The 17953-nt window shown below is 33.1% G+C and overlaps 1 protein-coding gene across 3 annotated transcripts in view; it reads left to right on the forward strand.

Annotated features, from left to right (window-relative positions):
- The window catches only part of CSMD3 (CUB and Sushi multiple domains 3), a gene marked incomplete at its 5' end in the record, with an annotated part of 769714 nt that overhangs the window by 358520 nt on the left and 393241 nt on the right, over positions 1 to 17953 (forward strand). For all 3 annotated transcript variants that reach the window (XM_081996335.1, XM_081996336.1, XM_081996337.1), the window contains 2 exons: positions 610 to 713; positions 5996 to 6108. In XM_081996335.1, coding sequence (XP_081852461.1) covers positions 610 to 713; positions 5996 to 6108 — 217 coding nt within the window. The remainder of the gene's footprint in view (positions 1 to 609; positions 714 to 5995; positions 6109 to 17953) is intronic.

The following is a 17953-nucleotide window of genomic DNA, read 5'->3' on the forward strand; positions in this document are numbered from 1 at the left end:
TAGTTAAATTTTGATCTAAGTGAATAATTCAATGTAGTCTTAAAATGGAGCTGTAATTTTTATCTTTCAGCATTAAATATGCATACTGTGATTTAAATTACGTATATAAAAATGCCCATGTCGCATTTTACTCAGGTTCATGAAATAAGAAAATTACTTTTGCCTTTGATCCAGTTTTATCCTACTGGAGCCAGAATATATATGTCAGGAGTAAATTATGTTCTTCACCTTCACTGCATTTACTCAGTGAAGTACAATTATTCAGTTGTTATTTGAAGACAATAGTATTGCATGAAGTGCAATTAATTATGTTACTCTTTGAGTATATCTTAATCAAAATGTAATGCAATTATTCAGAACTGTATTAAACATATAATAATCACATAAATAAGATCAGCAGAGTGATGATACTTTAAAGTTATTATAATTCGTATTTCATGAATGAAACCTGTTGGGTAAATTGCAATAACATATTGTAAAATATGCTAAAGTTACATGTCATTATTAATTGGAAAATCTCTTTTATTTACACTGCTAAGCTTATTTACAGATCATCTCTCATGTGTGTTTCTTCATTTCTAAAATACATTTACCTATTTTATTTCCTAGGTTATTCAGATAAATTTTGAAGAATTTGATCTGGAGATTGGCTATGACACACTGACAATTGGTGATGGAGGAGAAGTGGGTGATCCTAAAACTGTGCTTCAAGTGTAAGTCTTTTGTATTTACGAATTGTATGTGTTACAGAATATCATTAATGTGTTTTTTTAATGAGAGTAAATAGTGATTCAAATCAGGTAAATCTCAACAAAAAAGAATCTTACTGAGATTCTGAAATGGCTGAAGGTGACAATTTAAATACACTGTTACATGTTTACTCTTCTGAAGTCAGAAACAGAACTAGAACTAGACAGCAGAAAAGAAGATAAACTAAAATCAGCAATTTTAAAAGACATAGTCTGTACATTCAGGTGTAGACACATACATTTTTAGGGGCTCTTGTGCTCCCTTCATAAGAGAATTCTCTCATTAAAAGTGTGTGAGAACATAACTGAAAATAGATAAATGGATGACTTACGAACTTGTACAATCTCCCAGCAAGTTTAGAATGACAAAAGAGGTATTATAGGATCTTGACCTGTAAGTGCTTCGCTATTGCAGACAACACAAAAAATGAGTTAATAGAGTGAAGAAAAATACTGCAGAGAAAATCTGAGTAGGATATTACCTAAACCAAATATGATTACGAATCAGAAAGCATTGAGTATTAAATAAGATTTTCATCATCCATTAGCATTCTTTCAGAACCTGTGGGTCCATATATGTATATAGAGAGAGATATATACCTAACAACAATTGATTAACTTCAGAATCCATATTTCTCAGGTATTTGTGATGATGGTGTTTTAATAATAACAGTCTCAGAAGATAAATTCAGAATCTTATTCATTAATTTGTAAAATTTGGAAGACACCAGTATAATCCAGTGATTCTGTTTATTCCACAGTCATTTGAAAATATGCAGAACACTGTAATTACGTATTACTTGTAGCTTGTCATTTTATGCAGCTCCAATTCCATCTGTGTAAATAATTTAATGTTTTGTAGGAGAAATGAAGGACCCTTAAAATACATTGTATTTATTTTTTTCAAATCTGACACAATTTTATGAAAAAAAAATATTGTTTATTGCTTAGAAGCCATATTTACCCATAAGAGATTGTCTGCTATTTAAAAAAGTTTTTTGGAAAAGTATTTAGCTGTTAGTTTTAAATAAACTAGCCTCTCAGTAAGTACCTTATGGTATCATGAGTTCACATAAATTACAGATTTTAAACACACATCAGAACTGAAGTAGATGTGATAAACTTCTAGTACAAAATGTGTTAAATCAAAAGAATGGTGAAAATAGGATTTATTGGAATTATATTCCCTGCACTATTTTTAATGGAAATGTATTCATACTATTTTCATATATTGTAGCTTTCCATCATTCATCATAAGAATCATATAAAAAATTAGTTTTGATTGAGTACCCTAAAACCAATGTTTACCTTTTTTCTTTCCTAATTTCATCTCATTAATATTATTAATTGCAAAACTTTGAACCAAAAATATAGTTGTTTCCAGATTTGCGGATTTTCATCATGAATTCCCACTTAAATTTATCTTTCGAAGGATAGACTATCTGATCTTCTATTTTTAATTGCTTTTGTAATCGTTCTATCCCTTCTTATCAGTCAGGAGACCAGGATTTGGCCAAGTATTGCAGGTGCAATTACTTTGAGATAATGCAAAGTTTCTTCAGTGGATTGTAGATGTGCTAATCATTACTAATAAAAGTTCTAAGAAGTAGGGAAGTATTGTAATTTTTATTTTATAAACAGTAACAGTACCAAGCCTTCAAAATATATTTCTGATAATGCTGGAATTCATTTTCAGATATTTTTAGATTTCTAAACAACATTGACTACCCTTTTATATGGAAAGAACATTTATTGATTACCAATTCATCAGGTATTATTAACATTTAATTTAAGTATTGTTTTTCATGGGTACCTGAATTATAGTAACACATTGAAGCACAGTACAAGGATACTTCAAATTTTGAGTAATATAGTAACATACTCTGTCCAGATTTTATTTTGTTAAATGTGTTAGTATTTTATAAAAGTATGTCTGGTGCTGAGACCTATGTTGGAGAGAAATGATGAAATTACAAGATTAAACTTGTCATGAATATAAAGGAATTCTGAATGATGTTCTTCAATAAAAGAGTTAATTAGAATTGTTGAGTGTTAACATACGATAAGACAATCTGTTCTCTAAATAAATAGGTAAATAATTTTAAAGAATTATTTCTGCATGGATCTTGGAAAAGCTAAAATTACGCAAATGAACTTTTGGGGCTTTAATATTAAATAACATTGTATAAACAACCATACATATATTATTTTTGTTTACTAGTGGAATGATCACTGATTATACTGTGATCACAAATATCAATGTCGAAGTTATTAGGATTAAAATGTTTTTAAAAAAAATACATGGAAGATGGAACATAATTGAGTACTCTAAAAACCTTCTAAATTTTTTTCCTTGTGAGCCATGCAGACTTTGTCCAAGATATGATTCATAGAAAATAAATCACCTATTGTCTGATTTAATTTTGGATTTTAAATTTTAAAATTACTATCTTTTCTACTGCGAATTGCTGAAGAACATTGGTTTGATATGTCTGATTTATGTGTAAATGATGTGAAAATATTTATCATCCAATTTATCCAAGTGTTTAATCCACAAGTTTTACTGGCCACTCTTAGGTAGGAAGATTCAGAATAAAAAATTGAATTTAAGCAGCATTTGGATAGAATTATGCTTCTTAAATTAGTAATCAGAGTCCTGATAATTCCTGCTCTCTTGGGGCTAATCACAGAAGTAGCTAAACTCCAAAGCCATTTCAGTACTTCCCATTAAGTTTCCCTGGATGCCTATAAGTCTGTGCCTATATACATGCACCCAGCAACACGACAGACTGCTCCAGGCTACTGAGCCTAGCACCTAAGTGAACTGAAATCTGAATGGAGTACATTTTTTGTGTGTTTGACAAGATGACTAATATGAAGGCACTCTTGGTGGTTTCCTATAAAACTAAGATCTTTGCAAGATGGAGCAGGTAAGTTTTATTACCAAGGGATAGAAGGGAAGAAGGAAAAGAAATGGTGTATCCTCCTTCATACATCAGTCACAGCACATTTTCAGTGTGTTTGGAAGTCTGCTTTCAGCAGCTTGGTCTGACAGTTGCTGCAGGTGACTCAATGTAGCATGCACTGGTTCCTGTAACATGCATTTGGAAAATCCAGTGAACAAGGCATGATTCTCATTCTTACTCTTTTAGTATGTTTGCTGTGTTGGGTGTCCGTGTACCTGATCTCCCATATTACAGCTTGTCTTCAGCAGGTGGAGAGTGTCTCAATATTCTGAATATCCTCTAACCTAGATTTCAGTGTACTCTCTCAGGGGGAATGTATGTCACTGGTATTTGGGAGGGGTGGTTCTGCAGTCCTAGAGGAAGAGGTGGGAAACATCCTGCTGAGTGTTGTAACTTAAGGTATTTATAAAAAGGGAGGCATCATAATCACATCTATACATTTCTGCTTGACAGTGTTCACTGCTCAGCTTTTGAAAGGGAAAGTGTAAGAACCTACTTCCAAGAGAGGAATCTAGGTAATGAATCCAGGGCAGAGGAAGTCGCATAGACCCCAGGAGGAAAGAAAAGATAATTCATAACTGTGGGATTTCATTATTATTTTAAATACATTCTTTCACATAACGTTGTCTTTTCTGCATCTTATTGCTCTGTGACCCCAAAGTCTTTCCAAATGTACTATAGGGATCTCTAAGCACTTAAAAAAGAGCAACAAGTGATTTCTGTGTTCTCTTGATTGATCCTTATTTTCAAAAACACATTTTCAAATGATGTTTTTCCCCCTGTGTTATTTCACTGAAAAATATTTTTTCTGAAAACTGTATGCATTTTTTAAAAAGTATTTATAATTTACTTCAGAAAATACGAATGATAAAAATTTTGATGGCTATTTATGAGAGGAATTATTCTCTCTGACACAACAAAGAGATTAATATTCCAAATGGCTTTAATATTCCCAAAATACATTATCAGTCACCAGCAACAATTATAAAACTCTGTTAGCCGTTACATCGGTGTTGTTTCTGAGGAACATCCTGTTCATCTATTAATTTGGCAAAGACTGAACTCACTGAAGATACTTTCCTTTAGTGTGGGAATGAGCAGCTAGTACATTATTTTGGCCAGGCATTTACTTGTTCAGTTCTGGCTACAATCTTTATAGTAGCTCCATCTGTGAACACAGATGTGGGAAATAGACATGAATTTCTCCCACAGCAGAGTATTTCATCCAGAAACAAGCTAAAAAAGGCCAGAGGGGAGAACTAAAATTAACTGTAAAATATATTTAAAATAGTCCATTTGAATTTTCACTTAGCTTTAAAGAATGGTTAGAACTGCAAAAAACAAACTAACAGTTTTCACTCTTAAACAATCTTGTGCTTGTGATCCATTATACAAAAATGGAAAATGTTTTTTACCACCATTCTGTTTTAGCTGATAAACTCTTAGCAAATTCAAGACACAGTTTTTGGAAAAAAATGCAATGTAACACAGAACTGCAGCTTTCACAACATTTCCTTTTAGCTATGACACTATTTCATTCAGCAAACAGAATGAACATTTAGGATTGCATTGGCTTGCAAATTTTTACAAACAATACAAAAAATAAAAAAAAAAAAAAAGGAAAAAAGAAATACCAGGTTTAGTTCTTTCTAATTAATCAGCATCCTGTAAAATTAAGTGGTTTTAAACTTTTGACATCTGGTATTTTTGTTAATGAAGGAACAAACATCATCTGAGTCTGTTAGGCATATTCTTCCATTACTGTGATAAAGGTGATGAGGAGAGGTGAGAGAATGCAGGGCACATATGGACCTTCATAATAGTATTATTATTTTAGAACAACAACTGCCTCTTAAACTCATGTTTTCCAAAGTGGAATTGTTTACCAGAGGAATAGTCATTATGGGCTTTTAGTGTCATTTGATATGCCTATATGTATAGAGTCATGAACACTGCCAGATAAGGGTTAGGATTAAGAGACATGCATGTTTTTCTGGACCGGCAACTGAAAGTGAGATGAATTATTTCAGTACAGCACAAGCAGTGGTTGCTTCTGTTTATAGACTGCTATCAAATCTGCAGTCATTGGAACCTCAAGAGCTGTATTGCTTAACCAGCCAGTAGATAACTAATTTGGTGTGAGCTGAATACAATGAGTTTAAAAATAAAAAACACAAAAAAATACTTAATAGTTATATAGATTCCTTACAAAAAGAAAAAAAATCTAGTTACTTAATACTTAATGGCTTTACAGTTGTGTGTTTTTTCTTCTATCTATAGGTTAACTGGGAGCTTTGTACCAGACTTAATTGTGAGCATGAGCAATCAGATGTGGTTGCACCTTCAAACAGATGAAAGTGTGGGCTCAATTGGTTTCAAGGTTAACTACAAAGGTAACAATACGTTATTGGAAGTGAATTTAATGGTGTAGCAAAAATTGAGCTAATATTATGACATGCTTTTTTTAACATATTAGGGGATGCATTGCATTTCCAGTTCTGTCAGTTTTAAAAAACATGAAAATGCAAGTTGAGTTGAAAAGAATAAAAAAAAAAAAATCGTTCTCTTTAAAGGTCTTATGTCACATGAAAATGCACACTCTTTATTTGGTGTGTTCTTAGAGCAGCTGATTTTTGGCATATAGTTTTACATTTATTTTCTGTTATTTCATGTTGAAAAATATTAAAATGAAATAATTCCATGATTATTTAAAGCTAAGTGTGTAAAGGAAACTAATATTTCTTACATTCTTTTGAAAAATAATCATGCCTACCACAACTGAAAAAAAACACTGCAAGCAAAGAATTAGAATAAGTTTTGGGCCAAAACAAACTTACCTGATAATGTTGTTCTTTAAGGTCCTAAAATGTGAAAGATCTACAATGCATAACATAAAACAGCTGTTGCTATTTGATGCTTTATTCTAATGTATGAGAACATAAAGTTTTAATATAGCATGAACAGCAGAACGAACCAAAAACTTAGAATAACATATATATGCAATTCTGTATTATTACAGAATTAATTGTATTTACTACCTTTATAATACTTTAACATAACTGCATGTATTTCTTACAACAAATGTTTAAATTGCATCATTCTTGCCTACCACCAAAACCACATAATAAAAAGTATGATTATTCATCAAAATTATTCATCAAAAGGGGACAGAAGAGAGGCAAAATTTAAACCAACAACCCTGTGTATTAGAAATGGAGTAGATATTGTTGAGGATGGGCAGATGAAGTGAATAAGCATATTTGGAGTAAAGCTGCACAATGTGATTTGCTGGTTTTTTCTGTCCATAACTGTCCTTTGGCTGTTCATGTGTGTTAAGCTCTATAGCGGTATGGCATGAGTGTTCTTCTGCACTCCTTATATTCAGGTTTAGTGGACTAAGATAAAAAAATCCTACTACTTTGTTGTATGGTAGTTACTAAGACCTAGCATTTCCACATTCCATCTGTTGAAAGGGACAGGAGGAATTATTAGTATAAATAAGTTTAATAATATGTTAATATAGCAAACCTTGAACCATAGCTGAGTAGAAAAGGAAGATTTTTATATCTGAACTTGAAATAATTTGCAGAACTCGAAACAATTTGCACAGCTCAAGTAGTTGTTTCCTTTACTCACACAATTCTTTTCTAGTAAAATGAATTTTACTTGCAACAATTTTAGTTTGCAGAAGGCAGACAATTATTGTCTATCATCTTAAAATGTACCACTATGTCTCCTTTTATTAATGAGTTACATTTATTCTTAGAAGTTATAGGTCTGTAGAGAATAAAATTAATTGAATATGAATAACTAGAAGGGGAGAGAAAGGGTGAACATTCTCAATCTCATCTCCACATAATCAACTTTGTGATTTCACACCTAGATATTGTCTGTATTTCTCTCTTGCCCTACATTAGTACCTTACACTAGCTCACTAAACAACATTTGAATGCATCAAGCATTCAATGGATAGGCATTCTGTGGTTTCGTTCATTTGTTTGTTTTACTTGTTTTTTTCCCCAATCTAGAGTGTGGGATAATTTTTTTATATGAATTGCCTTTGCTTTGATCCCTGAGAAGATGTATTTGTTAGAGATATTCAGAAACCAGGCCATATTCCTGCAAATAAAAAGGGAAGGCAAGGGGAGGCAGGTTTTGGGGGTTGCTTTTTTGTTTATTTTGGTGGGTTTTTTTGTTTAAGTCCTTTCTGTTAATGATGGTAGGCTCTGAAAAGAGATGTCTAACTGGGTAGTATTTTAGATAAGCAGCTGTTTTGCAATTAAAGTTTTGGAACTTAGGAATTGGAAGTTGAGAGAAAATCCAATGAGGTAAACTCAGTAATTGATTTAGAACAGTGTGTTCAGGTCTATGATGTATCACTGACTTCTTTACCAGAATAAAATTGCTAAGACTTTTCTGTCAAAAATGTTCAAAATTACTTAAGAGAATTGTGATTTCTGGGAGTCAGGGTCAGAGGACATTTTAATTTAAGTGACTAAACTAATTATTAAGAATGTATGCCCAACTTGCTTGTATTTCTCTTTAATGGACTAGATCAAATTCTAGTCCTATAACTTGTCCCTTTCCACCTCATGATTTCCACTATCCACTCAGATGCCTAACTACAGCTGATACCGTGTCTATTTATATATATATTGTATATTTAGATCTTTTAAGTTTGTGCTTACATAAAATGTGCAACTACATCAGCCTTTCAGTTTAGATCCAGTGGTGTTATTCTTGAACTGAACCTTATGCTGATCATTTCCACTCCTGCTTTAGTTTTCATCACAGAGCAATCCTGCAAGGCACAAATTACATTCTTTGAGTTAATTTGTAAGATGCAATTGAATAGCATTGAGAATAGCATTCCTCATGTGCTTCAGCTCCTAACGGGCATTTGTTAGGACCTGATAAAGCTTGTCCAAAGTAAAACCACTAAGACACAATTAAATTCTTATAGATAGTATGGATATTGTATCTTCTATAGTTTCACTCTACAGACTTGCTTATGTTGGATTTAATTACTTGATAATGTACTCGATAGCAATACTTTCTAATAGCTAAAATAATTTCCTACTAAAATGTTTTCATGCAAAATATCGCCTGAGATTCCACTAACATAGGTAGTGGAGATGCGAGTGCCTCATTCCATCAAAATTCATAAAGATGTTCTCCAATCTGGTTGACATTTAGGTCTGAGTCTGACATGTTTTCAAGAATATAGATTTTTCTAAGTCTTGCACGGAATATGATGGGAGGAACAGAAGGCTGTGGGATATCATTACCCTCTTTATTCATTGTCCCCCAAAATGGTAGACTTGCTCAAGGTGTGAGATAGAAGGTCACATCTTTTCTGACTGGAATAAAATTGAATATGTCATATCATTTGTAATGATACAAATGGATTTTTTAAATAGCTCTGCATTCTTTCATTTATTATGTTTTCAGCTGAAGAATTCTTTTAAATTTATGTTATTACAGGAACAAGAGTTTGTTCTCTTCTATATATCTACCATTTAAGAGGATCTAGTAGGTCTTTGCTGTCTTATGGATTAAGATGTTGCATATGGAGTTATTTTATGGTTTTAACAGCTAAGTCTCAGTATAATCATTTAAATATAAAATAGAGATTTAAACATAGGAGAAAGTACTTTAAAGTAAATAACTTCTGTTGTTGTTGTTTTGAAATTCCTTTTCCAGTATCCCATAAAATAAAACTACTTAGAAGGTAGAACGATAAATGTCAGGAATGGGCAGAACAGAAATACAAACACTGCCTCATTAAAGATACATATTGTTATCTCACTATTGTGTAAGCTGTTTTCTTTTCATGCTTCATATGTATGTGTAGGGTTTTTTAATGTGAAAACATGGAATATTTAGCAATCTGAAATTGTGAGTGAATTATTTCCAAGTCATAATTTTGGGGATTATTTGAAAATCATAATCATTCATTCAGAAATGAAATCAGACTATGGTACTTATATAATTACAAAATAAAACAAATAAGTAATGCATTCTTTTTAGGCTTCTCAAGTCAGTGCTATGAAATGAAACTACAAATTAACAGTTATTACTGATGACAAGTTGCATTGATACTTTGCATCATTCAGTATCGTCACAGTAACACTTTTATTCCCAAAGCCATGGTGAAGAGGAAAGAAGTTTCTATCTAAACAACAGTGGAGAAACAATCTCTAAAATATTTAACTACTGGAACTGAATGGTCTTCCTCTATAATTGAGGAAAAAACAGCTGCATAAAACACAAGACAAACTGATAAAAACATGGCATAATGTTCAAATACTAGAAACCCATTTTTGTAAGATCGTAAGATTTTGGAGAATTATGACTTAATTTCAGTTCACAAAACCTGATTTAGTAGCTAGCAATGGAATATTATAGTTCTTGAAAAAATATACATGAGAACTCTAACTGCAGTAACTTTCATATGCAATAGCTTCCTTTTGTAACTTTGGACATATATAAAATACAGATTAAATAAAAAATATGCATTATAACCTTTTTCAAAATAAAATTTTTACCACAGAATGTGTGGGACTAAAGAATAAAGTACATAGTCATCATGATGTAAATTCATAGGAAAAATTACTTTAAGGAGTTAAATTAGTAATGTTAACACATTGTACAAAACCATCTTGTATTAACGTAGTATGGGCAAGCTGAACTTCTGTTTACATCAGATTTGAGTCCTCTGAAACAGAGGAAACTATCCTCAGGGCAGTCTAATTCTATTAGGACTTGATATCACACCCTCAGTTTCTGAGCTGTAGCCAGATCTGAGTGACTTTTTTCTTTTAGTGTGTCTTTGTTTTAACTTTCTCCAAATAACTGGCTACATTCTAATAAAACCTCTTAAATCAGTAGGTTTTCCTGATAGCTCTGCCTCCTACCAGGACATAATTTTATTGTGAACTATAATAATACAACATACATACTCTAATTTTAATTGCATAAGAAAATAAAGTTGAAGAAGGTTACTTTGCAGTGTAATGATGATTTTTTGAAGGCGTTTGTTTAAGATGCCAAGCTACATAGGAGTATAGGTAAAAAGTAAATTTAAAGTAAAGTTGATTTGCTTATTCAATTTTCTGCACTGATGATCTAATTTTAGGACATGGGATTTACACTCTGACACTCAGTATTTCAAAAAATTTCTTTTTGCTTAAAATGTAACTTTCATCTTGCTTCAACTAGTGTGACTTGTGCTCCTGAGTGCTCGCGGTACTATTGCAGCCTGATGCAGCCTGGAGTTTATGATCCGCGCTTCATCCTATTTTCCTAGCAGTAAGCACTGAGTTGCAGAGACATCTGAGGTTTTCTGTCACACATGGCACAGAGATATTTTTCCATGACTAACTAACTGCTCAACAGCACTTACTCTTCTGTTGGCAACAGAACACAATAATCTGAATTAGGTAGCTAGTTTAATCTAGTGTTAGTCCTCTATGACTGGAAACATGAATTTTGGAAGTATGTGCAAAGTAAGGTATATTTGCCCTAATACAGGCTTCAGGAAGGTCTCATCTCAACAAACTATGAGAGTAGCTTATCTATGAAACATATACCTTCATGTCCATTCTACTAAGAAAAATATACCTTTAATTCTTATTGTTCATATTATAGACTAATTTTTCAAAAAAGTTACTGTACTCAGTGAGATCGTGGACAGTTCCATTCTGCAATTTTGGGTTTCACAAGACAGGTGATTTGTTTGTTTTTTTGTTAAATACTACCTAGTCCTTCTTTTATGAGGAAGGGGGAAGTGAAAATTTTGTACTTTTCGCACTTTGAAATCAGGAATTAAATCTCTGTCATGCTTCTCCTTTCTGAAGTGTTCAGTCTTATCCATTTCAATTTATATTATCTTGTGGTATTTTTCACTCTCCTCATGATTTCTGTTGCCTTTGTACCCACTCTCCTCTGTTTTTCTCATCATGTGTTTGTTTTGTTTGCGTGTGTTTTGTGGTACAGTAACTAGATGGGATCATGCCAATGATTTATTTAATTGGATTCTATTCTACCCTCACTTCTATTCCTTGTGCATCCCAACTTCATTTTGCAGAAAGAGTGACAAGCAGAGATTCACATTAATGACAAAAATCCCTGTGCTATATCAATGCAAAGTATTTTAAACCTTGTAAGTCTTGTGATTTGTTCGAAGTCTCAAATTCTGTTTTGTATTTTTAAAAGAAAAAAAAAAGAACACTTCTTTTTGTGCAACCCCACTAACCAGTAGATAATTTACAAATACAGCACGACTTTCTCTATACCTGATTCCATTTCTGCTGAAAGTGTGTTATTGACAACTTTTGTAATTCAAGCTCATTCCTATTTCAGATCTCTCTTTAATACATTAAGCAAAAGGGCATCCACTGCAGAAACCTGGGACACCTTTCTTGTTAAATTACTGCCACAATGAATATTGGTGCTATATTTTACTCTTTTTGTTCTTCCTGCTTTGTTAGCCACAACTCACTGCAAACTTTTTCAGTAACAGACCCTACTCTGTCAGTATTATCCAAATGTTTAATTAAACTTTTAATCTAATTCTCAAACAATGTATTTGTTCCTGTTTGTAATCCCTAGATCACAAGACTATGAGAACAGCTGTACAGAGTCATAATAAAGATCCATTTAACTGAATATCACATAAGAGAAAAAGAGCAAGCAATGACCTATTGATACTTCTTCAGAACATTTTCCTACATTCTAACAGTTTGTGGCAGAAAGACTTCCTAAATCCAGTCTATTTATAAGAAGTAACTCTTGACACATTTTTCTCTATTTTTTTCTTAAGCCCATATATAATTCAGTATTCTGAATATTTTATAGCACAGACATACCAGTGAAGTATTTTCTTTTGTTTACTTTAGTTTTGCTAGTTTTGTCTGATGCCCTTTCTTAATTTTCAAAGAAAATACAGTGTATTTAATCTACCATTTTACTGCTTACTCAAATTTGCAGGCCCTTTATTTCTTTACAGGTGCTTGTCTTCTTTACCGCTCTGTGTAAGCTAGTATTGTTATCAAGCTTTGTCAATCTCACTGCTTGACTTCTTTTCCAGCATATCTACAAATATATTGTCAAAACATGTTAGATAGTGAATTCTATTAGTAACTTTTGTACTCTGGAAGAACTAGTCATTTATTTTTACCATCAATTAACTATATTTTAAGAAACCTTCCATCAAAAGCCTGTCTTTTTATGACAGAGATCCTTTTCTCTGTAAGAACCTCAAATGCCCTTTGGAAGTGCAAATACTCTATGTAAACTGGATTTCTCTCATCTCTGTGACAGCTAAGCTCTCTGGAAAGCATTGGTAGCCTTGTAAGGCAGAACTTTCCTTTAGAAAAGCCATGCTGCTTTGTGGATGTCATTTTTATCCATGTGTCAGCTGAATCTATTCTTGATTATAAATTCTACAGTCTTGTTACATCTCAGGTTTACATCTATACTTTTCAGACGCCCCTTGGAACTCTTTCTGAAAACAGACATTGTATTTGCCCCTCTGTCCTACAGTAGTAAGATCACCTTAAGCAAGAAATCAGACATTCCTTAAACTTTTCTACCCTCACTTGGAGCAGTATGTCTGAGGTCCGAACCCAAGCACTTTTCCTGTGACCCAATGTCCAAAAAATTACTTAGGTTTTCTGCTATTGTTTTACAGCACCCACAGAAACACCTAGACAAACAAGAAACATCTATTCTTCTTTCTGATGCAGTACCTATTTTTTTTAATTATTAGTTGTTGGTAGGATTTTTATTTGGGCAGTTTACAAATGATCATGTGTTGTTGCTAGAAACTAAGTTGTTTCAAAACTTTGATGCATACCATTAGGATAGGTTTTGTGTGGTTTTATTTTTTTGTGTTTTTCATTTTTTTTCCTTTTAGTTACTAACTTGTTCCAGTATGTCTTTTGACATCTCAACCTTTGATAGTTCATCTTTATTATTTGAAATTATTATGTTCATTGTACTGCTGAGCAAAGAAATTTCCTATCTGCCTCAAGATACATGTTTTGCATTTGAGTTTGACTAACAAGACTAATGTTGTTCTAGCGTCCGGCTGTTTACTCTTAGTCAAGACTACATACACCAATTTGACTATGTACATGTGTATTTAAACGTACATATATACTTATAATCCAAGCACAAGTCAAATGTTAGGACATAATTTGTAATTTACAAATGATCAAAACAATATTCTTAATTAATATATTTTAACAGAGAGAAATCTTTAATGCATCAGATTTGATCTTTCATAGCTCTTTAAATGGTATTTCTGAGTACTTAAAAGGTTATGCAGGTTATATTATAATGAAGGTCAAAAATTTCATGTAGTAAGAGGGTAAAAAATTATAAAATTATATGCAGCCCCTGGAATTTAGCTTTTCAATAAATTATTACCAGTATTGCTTTTAACTATGTAATTTTTCAATACAAATATACTGCTCTTAGGTCATATGAGATCTAATAATGAGCTGTTCCTCAAAAACTTGTTGCATGAGAATGCATTTGGTTGTGCGTTTTTTTGTTGTCTTTTAAAATACTTTCTGGAAAGAGTATATTTTTGGTATTGAGAAATTTTCGTGTTTCTGTTAACTTTACTAAATTGGTGAAAATAGGTCTTCAGTCTAAAAGCATATTCTTAGAAAATTAAGTTGTGTATTTTATCTCTATTTCACCAAAATATTTATTTACTGGTGCCTGCTGCTTCTTTTTGTTTACTGATTTTAATTCTGATTTCTCTGCATGTTAGTATTGTTTAATATTATATTCTCCAAGCGGATGTATAAAATGAGGTTATTTGTCTTCAACAAGTCTTAGTTTAATATTCATGTTTCTACTTAATGGTTTTGTTTGGTTAAAAGGAAGGTAATTATATCCATGAGACACAATTTATGTTCCTTTTTATACAACTCCCCTCATGTCAGTGGAGAGCTGGTTAAACAATCTGCTCTTTGAAGGTGACTCACATGACTTTTTAATTTTGTTCAATAAAACTGTAGGTCATCCTTTCTGCTTTACGATATTTAATTACAAGCATTTAGCAATCAAATTTTTTGTGATAGTATTATATATAAAGAAGAACAGAAGGATTTTCTCTGCTCTGACATTGGTCTGCTGAGCAATATGAATACATTACAGGCAGAAAGGTCATCATTTTCTACGTCCTTAAGTATTAGCTACTGCTTGAACCCAGATACTGGGCTAAGTGGCTGTTAGCCTGACTCCTCCTCCTCAACATTTCAATGTGTATTTAACTACATTCAGTTCTGTTGTCTTATGTATTAAGCATATCTGTTACAAGAGATTAACTACTCTTCTGTGGTTTTGGGGTAAAAAATATACCCCAAACTGTTTGTTTATTTGTGGCTGTTAAGTGAAAATTTTCTTCTGAGCATTTCTGGACTGTATCTCTGTAACTGAAAACAAGAACCCATAGACAATTCATGCTTTTGAAAATATCCTCCTGAGGAAAGGGTAGAATTTGAAACCCCAACATGACAGAATACCAGAATACCTTGAGCTGAGGAGCTCTAAAAAGTGTCATGTATATATAGATCTGTGTCCGTATTTCAGATGTCTTGTTTATCTCTGAATGAATTTACCTCAATATTTACAGTATATATTTTTTGTGCTCCCCACCAACTAGTCATGATCTCTTAGTTCAAGACTGGCTCTTTTCTCCACATATTCTACAGCAGTGAGAATTTGGTATGCTTGATTAGTCTCGTTTTACCATGCTTGCTTTTGAGTTGGTGGAGGTCCCCCGCATGGCTGCATTGCACCAAGTTTCTTGAAGTGAAGAACTCTGTGTGTTAGACTTTGGAGGTGTCTTCTTTCAAAACATTAAGATACATTTCCTGCTACATCAGCTTGTGAAAGGGTGACAGAAGCAAGATTTCCACCTCTTTGTCTGTTGAAGTAACATCACGGCATAGTTGTTATTCAACTTCTTTAGTTGTTGGCGCTTTATGGAAAAGAGAGAGAGAAGTTTACTTGGTTGGATGAAGAGTGAAGCTACTTGCTTGGTTTTGTATACTTCAGTACATAGGATAGCTAAAAGCAAGTAGGCACTATATTTAAACTACAGTCAGAACTTGATTTTAAAATATGTGTATATATGGAGGTTTTTAAAATGTTTCCTGCTAAAACACTCAGAAGAATCAGCGCAACTGGTTGAAGTTTTACATTTCTCTTACTTGGACTTCTGAGTTTTACGTATTGCCAAGCATTATGCCATAAGAATATTCTTCCGTCCTCCCCACCCCCTCCCAAGTCAATAATTAATTCCTGTAAGTGCTATTATGCTGGAAAACAACTACATCAGCAGTGTTTTTTCATCATGTATTTTCATATTCTGAGAAACCTCTATTAATTTATTACACTGTATTAGAGTAAACTGTATCTTACATTTATTGATGGCTTTTTGTTTCCATTTGCTGTTGGTTGGCATTTTCTGTAACATATTTCCAGAGAAAAAGCCTATGAGCTATAAAGCTTTAGATTTGCCCAACTGCTGTGGTTTAACCCAAGCAGGCAGCTAAGCCCCACACAGCTGTATGTTCACATCCTCCCCCCCAGCAGGATGGAGGAGAGAATCAGAAGCGTAGGAGAGAGAAAACTCATGGACTGAGGTAAAGAGAGTTTAATATGTAAAGCAAAAGCTGCATGTGCAAGCAAACTAAGAGATTCTTTCACTACTTTTCAATGGTAGGCAGATGTTTAGCTATTTGCAGGAAAGCAGGGCTCCAGCATGTGTACGGGTTACTTGGCGAGACAAACTTCATAGATCTGAAAGTCCTCCTCTCCCTCCTTCTTTCTACCGTCTTTTATTGTTCAGCATGATGTTATACGGTGTGGAAAATCCCTTTGGTCAGTTGTGGTCAGCTGTCCCAGCTGTGTCCCCTCTGAACTTCTTGTGCACCCCAGCCTACTTGCTGGTGGGGCAACGTGCGAAGTGGAAAAGACCTTGATGCTGTGTAAGCACTGTTAGCATAGGTAAAACATCAGTGTGTTATCAACACTATTTTCATTACAGTTACAAAACATGGCACCATATGAGCCTCTGTGAAGAAAATTAACCCTATCCCAGCCAAAACTAGTACACCAGTTCACTATATGATGATGCTTACTTGCAAATATGGTGCACAGTGCATTAAACATAAATTTTCTTGCACTAAACTCATTAATTATTTCTATGGACTGTTGAGTCCCTACATTTACATAACTGGTGTTGCAAACTTTTCAGTATGATTGAATCCTTGTAGTATTTTGCTAGTGTTAAAGAAATAGCTAATTAAAAGCTAGTTTCTATGGCACAGAGAACATTATGTGAATTTTTGCTTGACGTGCCTTTTTTCTGCTTTTATAGAAAATCTTTAGCATAGAGTATTTTAATTTTTAACTTACTATGTGTCTTTAGGTTTATACATGCTGATAAATCTTTTGGCTTTAGCTTTCTTTCTTTTTTTTTTTTTTTATTTAACCACTTGCAGCATGTGCAAAACACTAGCAGAATTAATTTTATCAGAAAACAAAGTACTGCATAGACTGGCCAGTGCTCCAAGGTGGTGGTAAGGTGTCCAACCACTGAGTCTTTGCTTTATTTTCTTGAAGCAACAGCTCAAATTACCTGACAAATTTGATTTATTTCATTTTCTGTGTTTTAATATCTGGTTGTATCTTTTCTTATTTGCAATTAATAGATTCTCCAGATGTAGAAAAGTCCTTCCATATACCTGAAAGGATTTGTTTGCCAGAGGCATTCTCTTTTCTTCTCTGCTCTCCTCCTCTCCTTTTCCTTTTTACTTCTTCCTTTTTGCTTTTTCCTTTTTTCTTCACCCTCGCCCTAGGCTGAAATATTTCACATATCAAAACTTTCATAGATCTTGTAAAGAGTTAACTTCTGGTCAGTTGAAGTAACAGAAGATTAGAGTATATGATCTAAAATTCCTTTTAGCTTCAGGAACAGTGATGAAATCTGGTTGAATACCTGAGAAAATGGGTGGCAAAGAAACCCTAGGAAGTTCCAAGTTGATATGTCTAGGTGCACTTAATGTTTTTCTGGAAAACTTTCTGTGGAATTTAATCCTTTTGTTTCAATCTTTGTCCCACAGAATCATTAAAGTTGGAAAAGACCTTTAAGATCATCAATCCAACCACCAATCCAACATCACCATGCCCACTAAACCATATCCTGAAGTG

This window comes from Phaethon aethereus (genome assembly GCF_964289735.1).
Source record: "Phaethon aethereus genome assembly, chromosome: 2".
NCBI lineage: Eukaryota > Metazoa > Chordata > Aves > Phaethontiformes > Phaethontidae > Phaethon > Phaethon aethereus.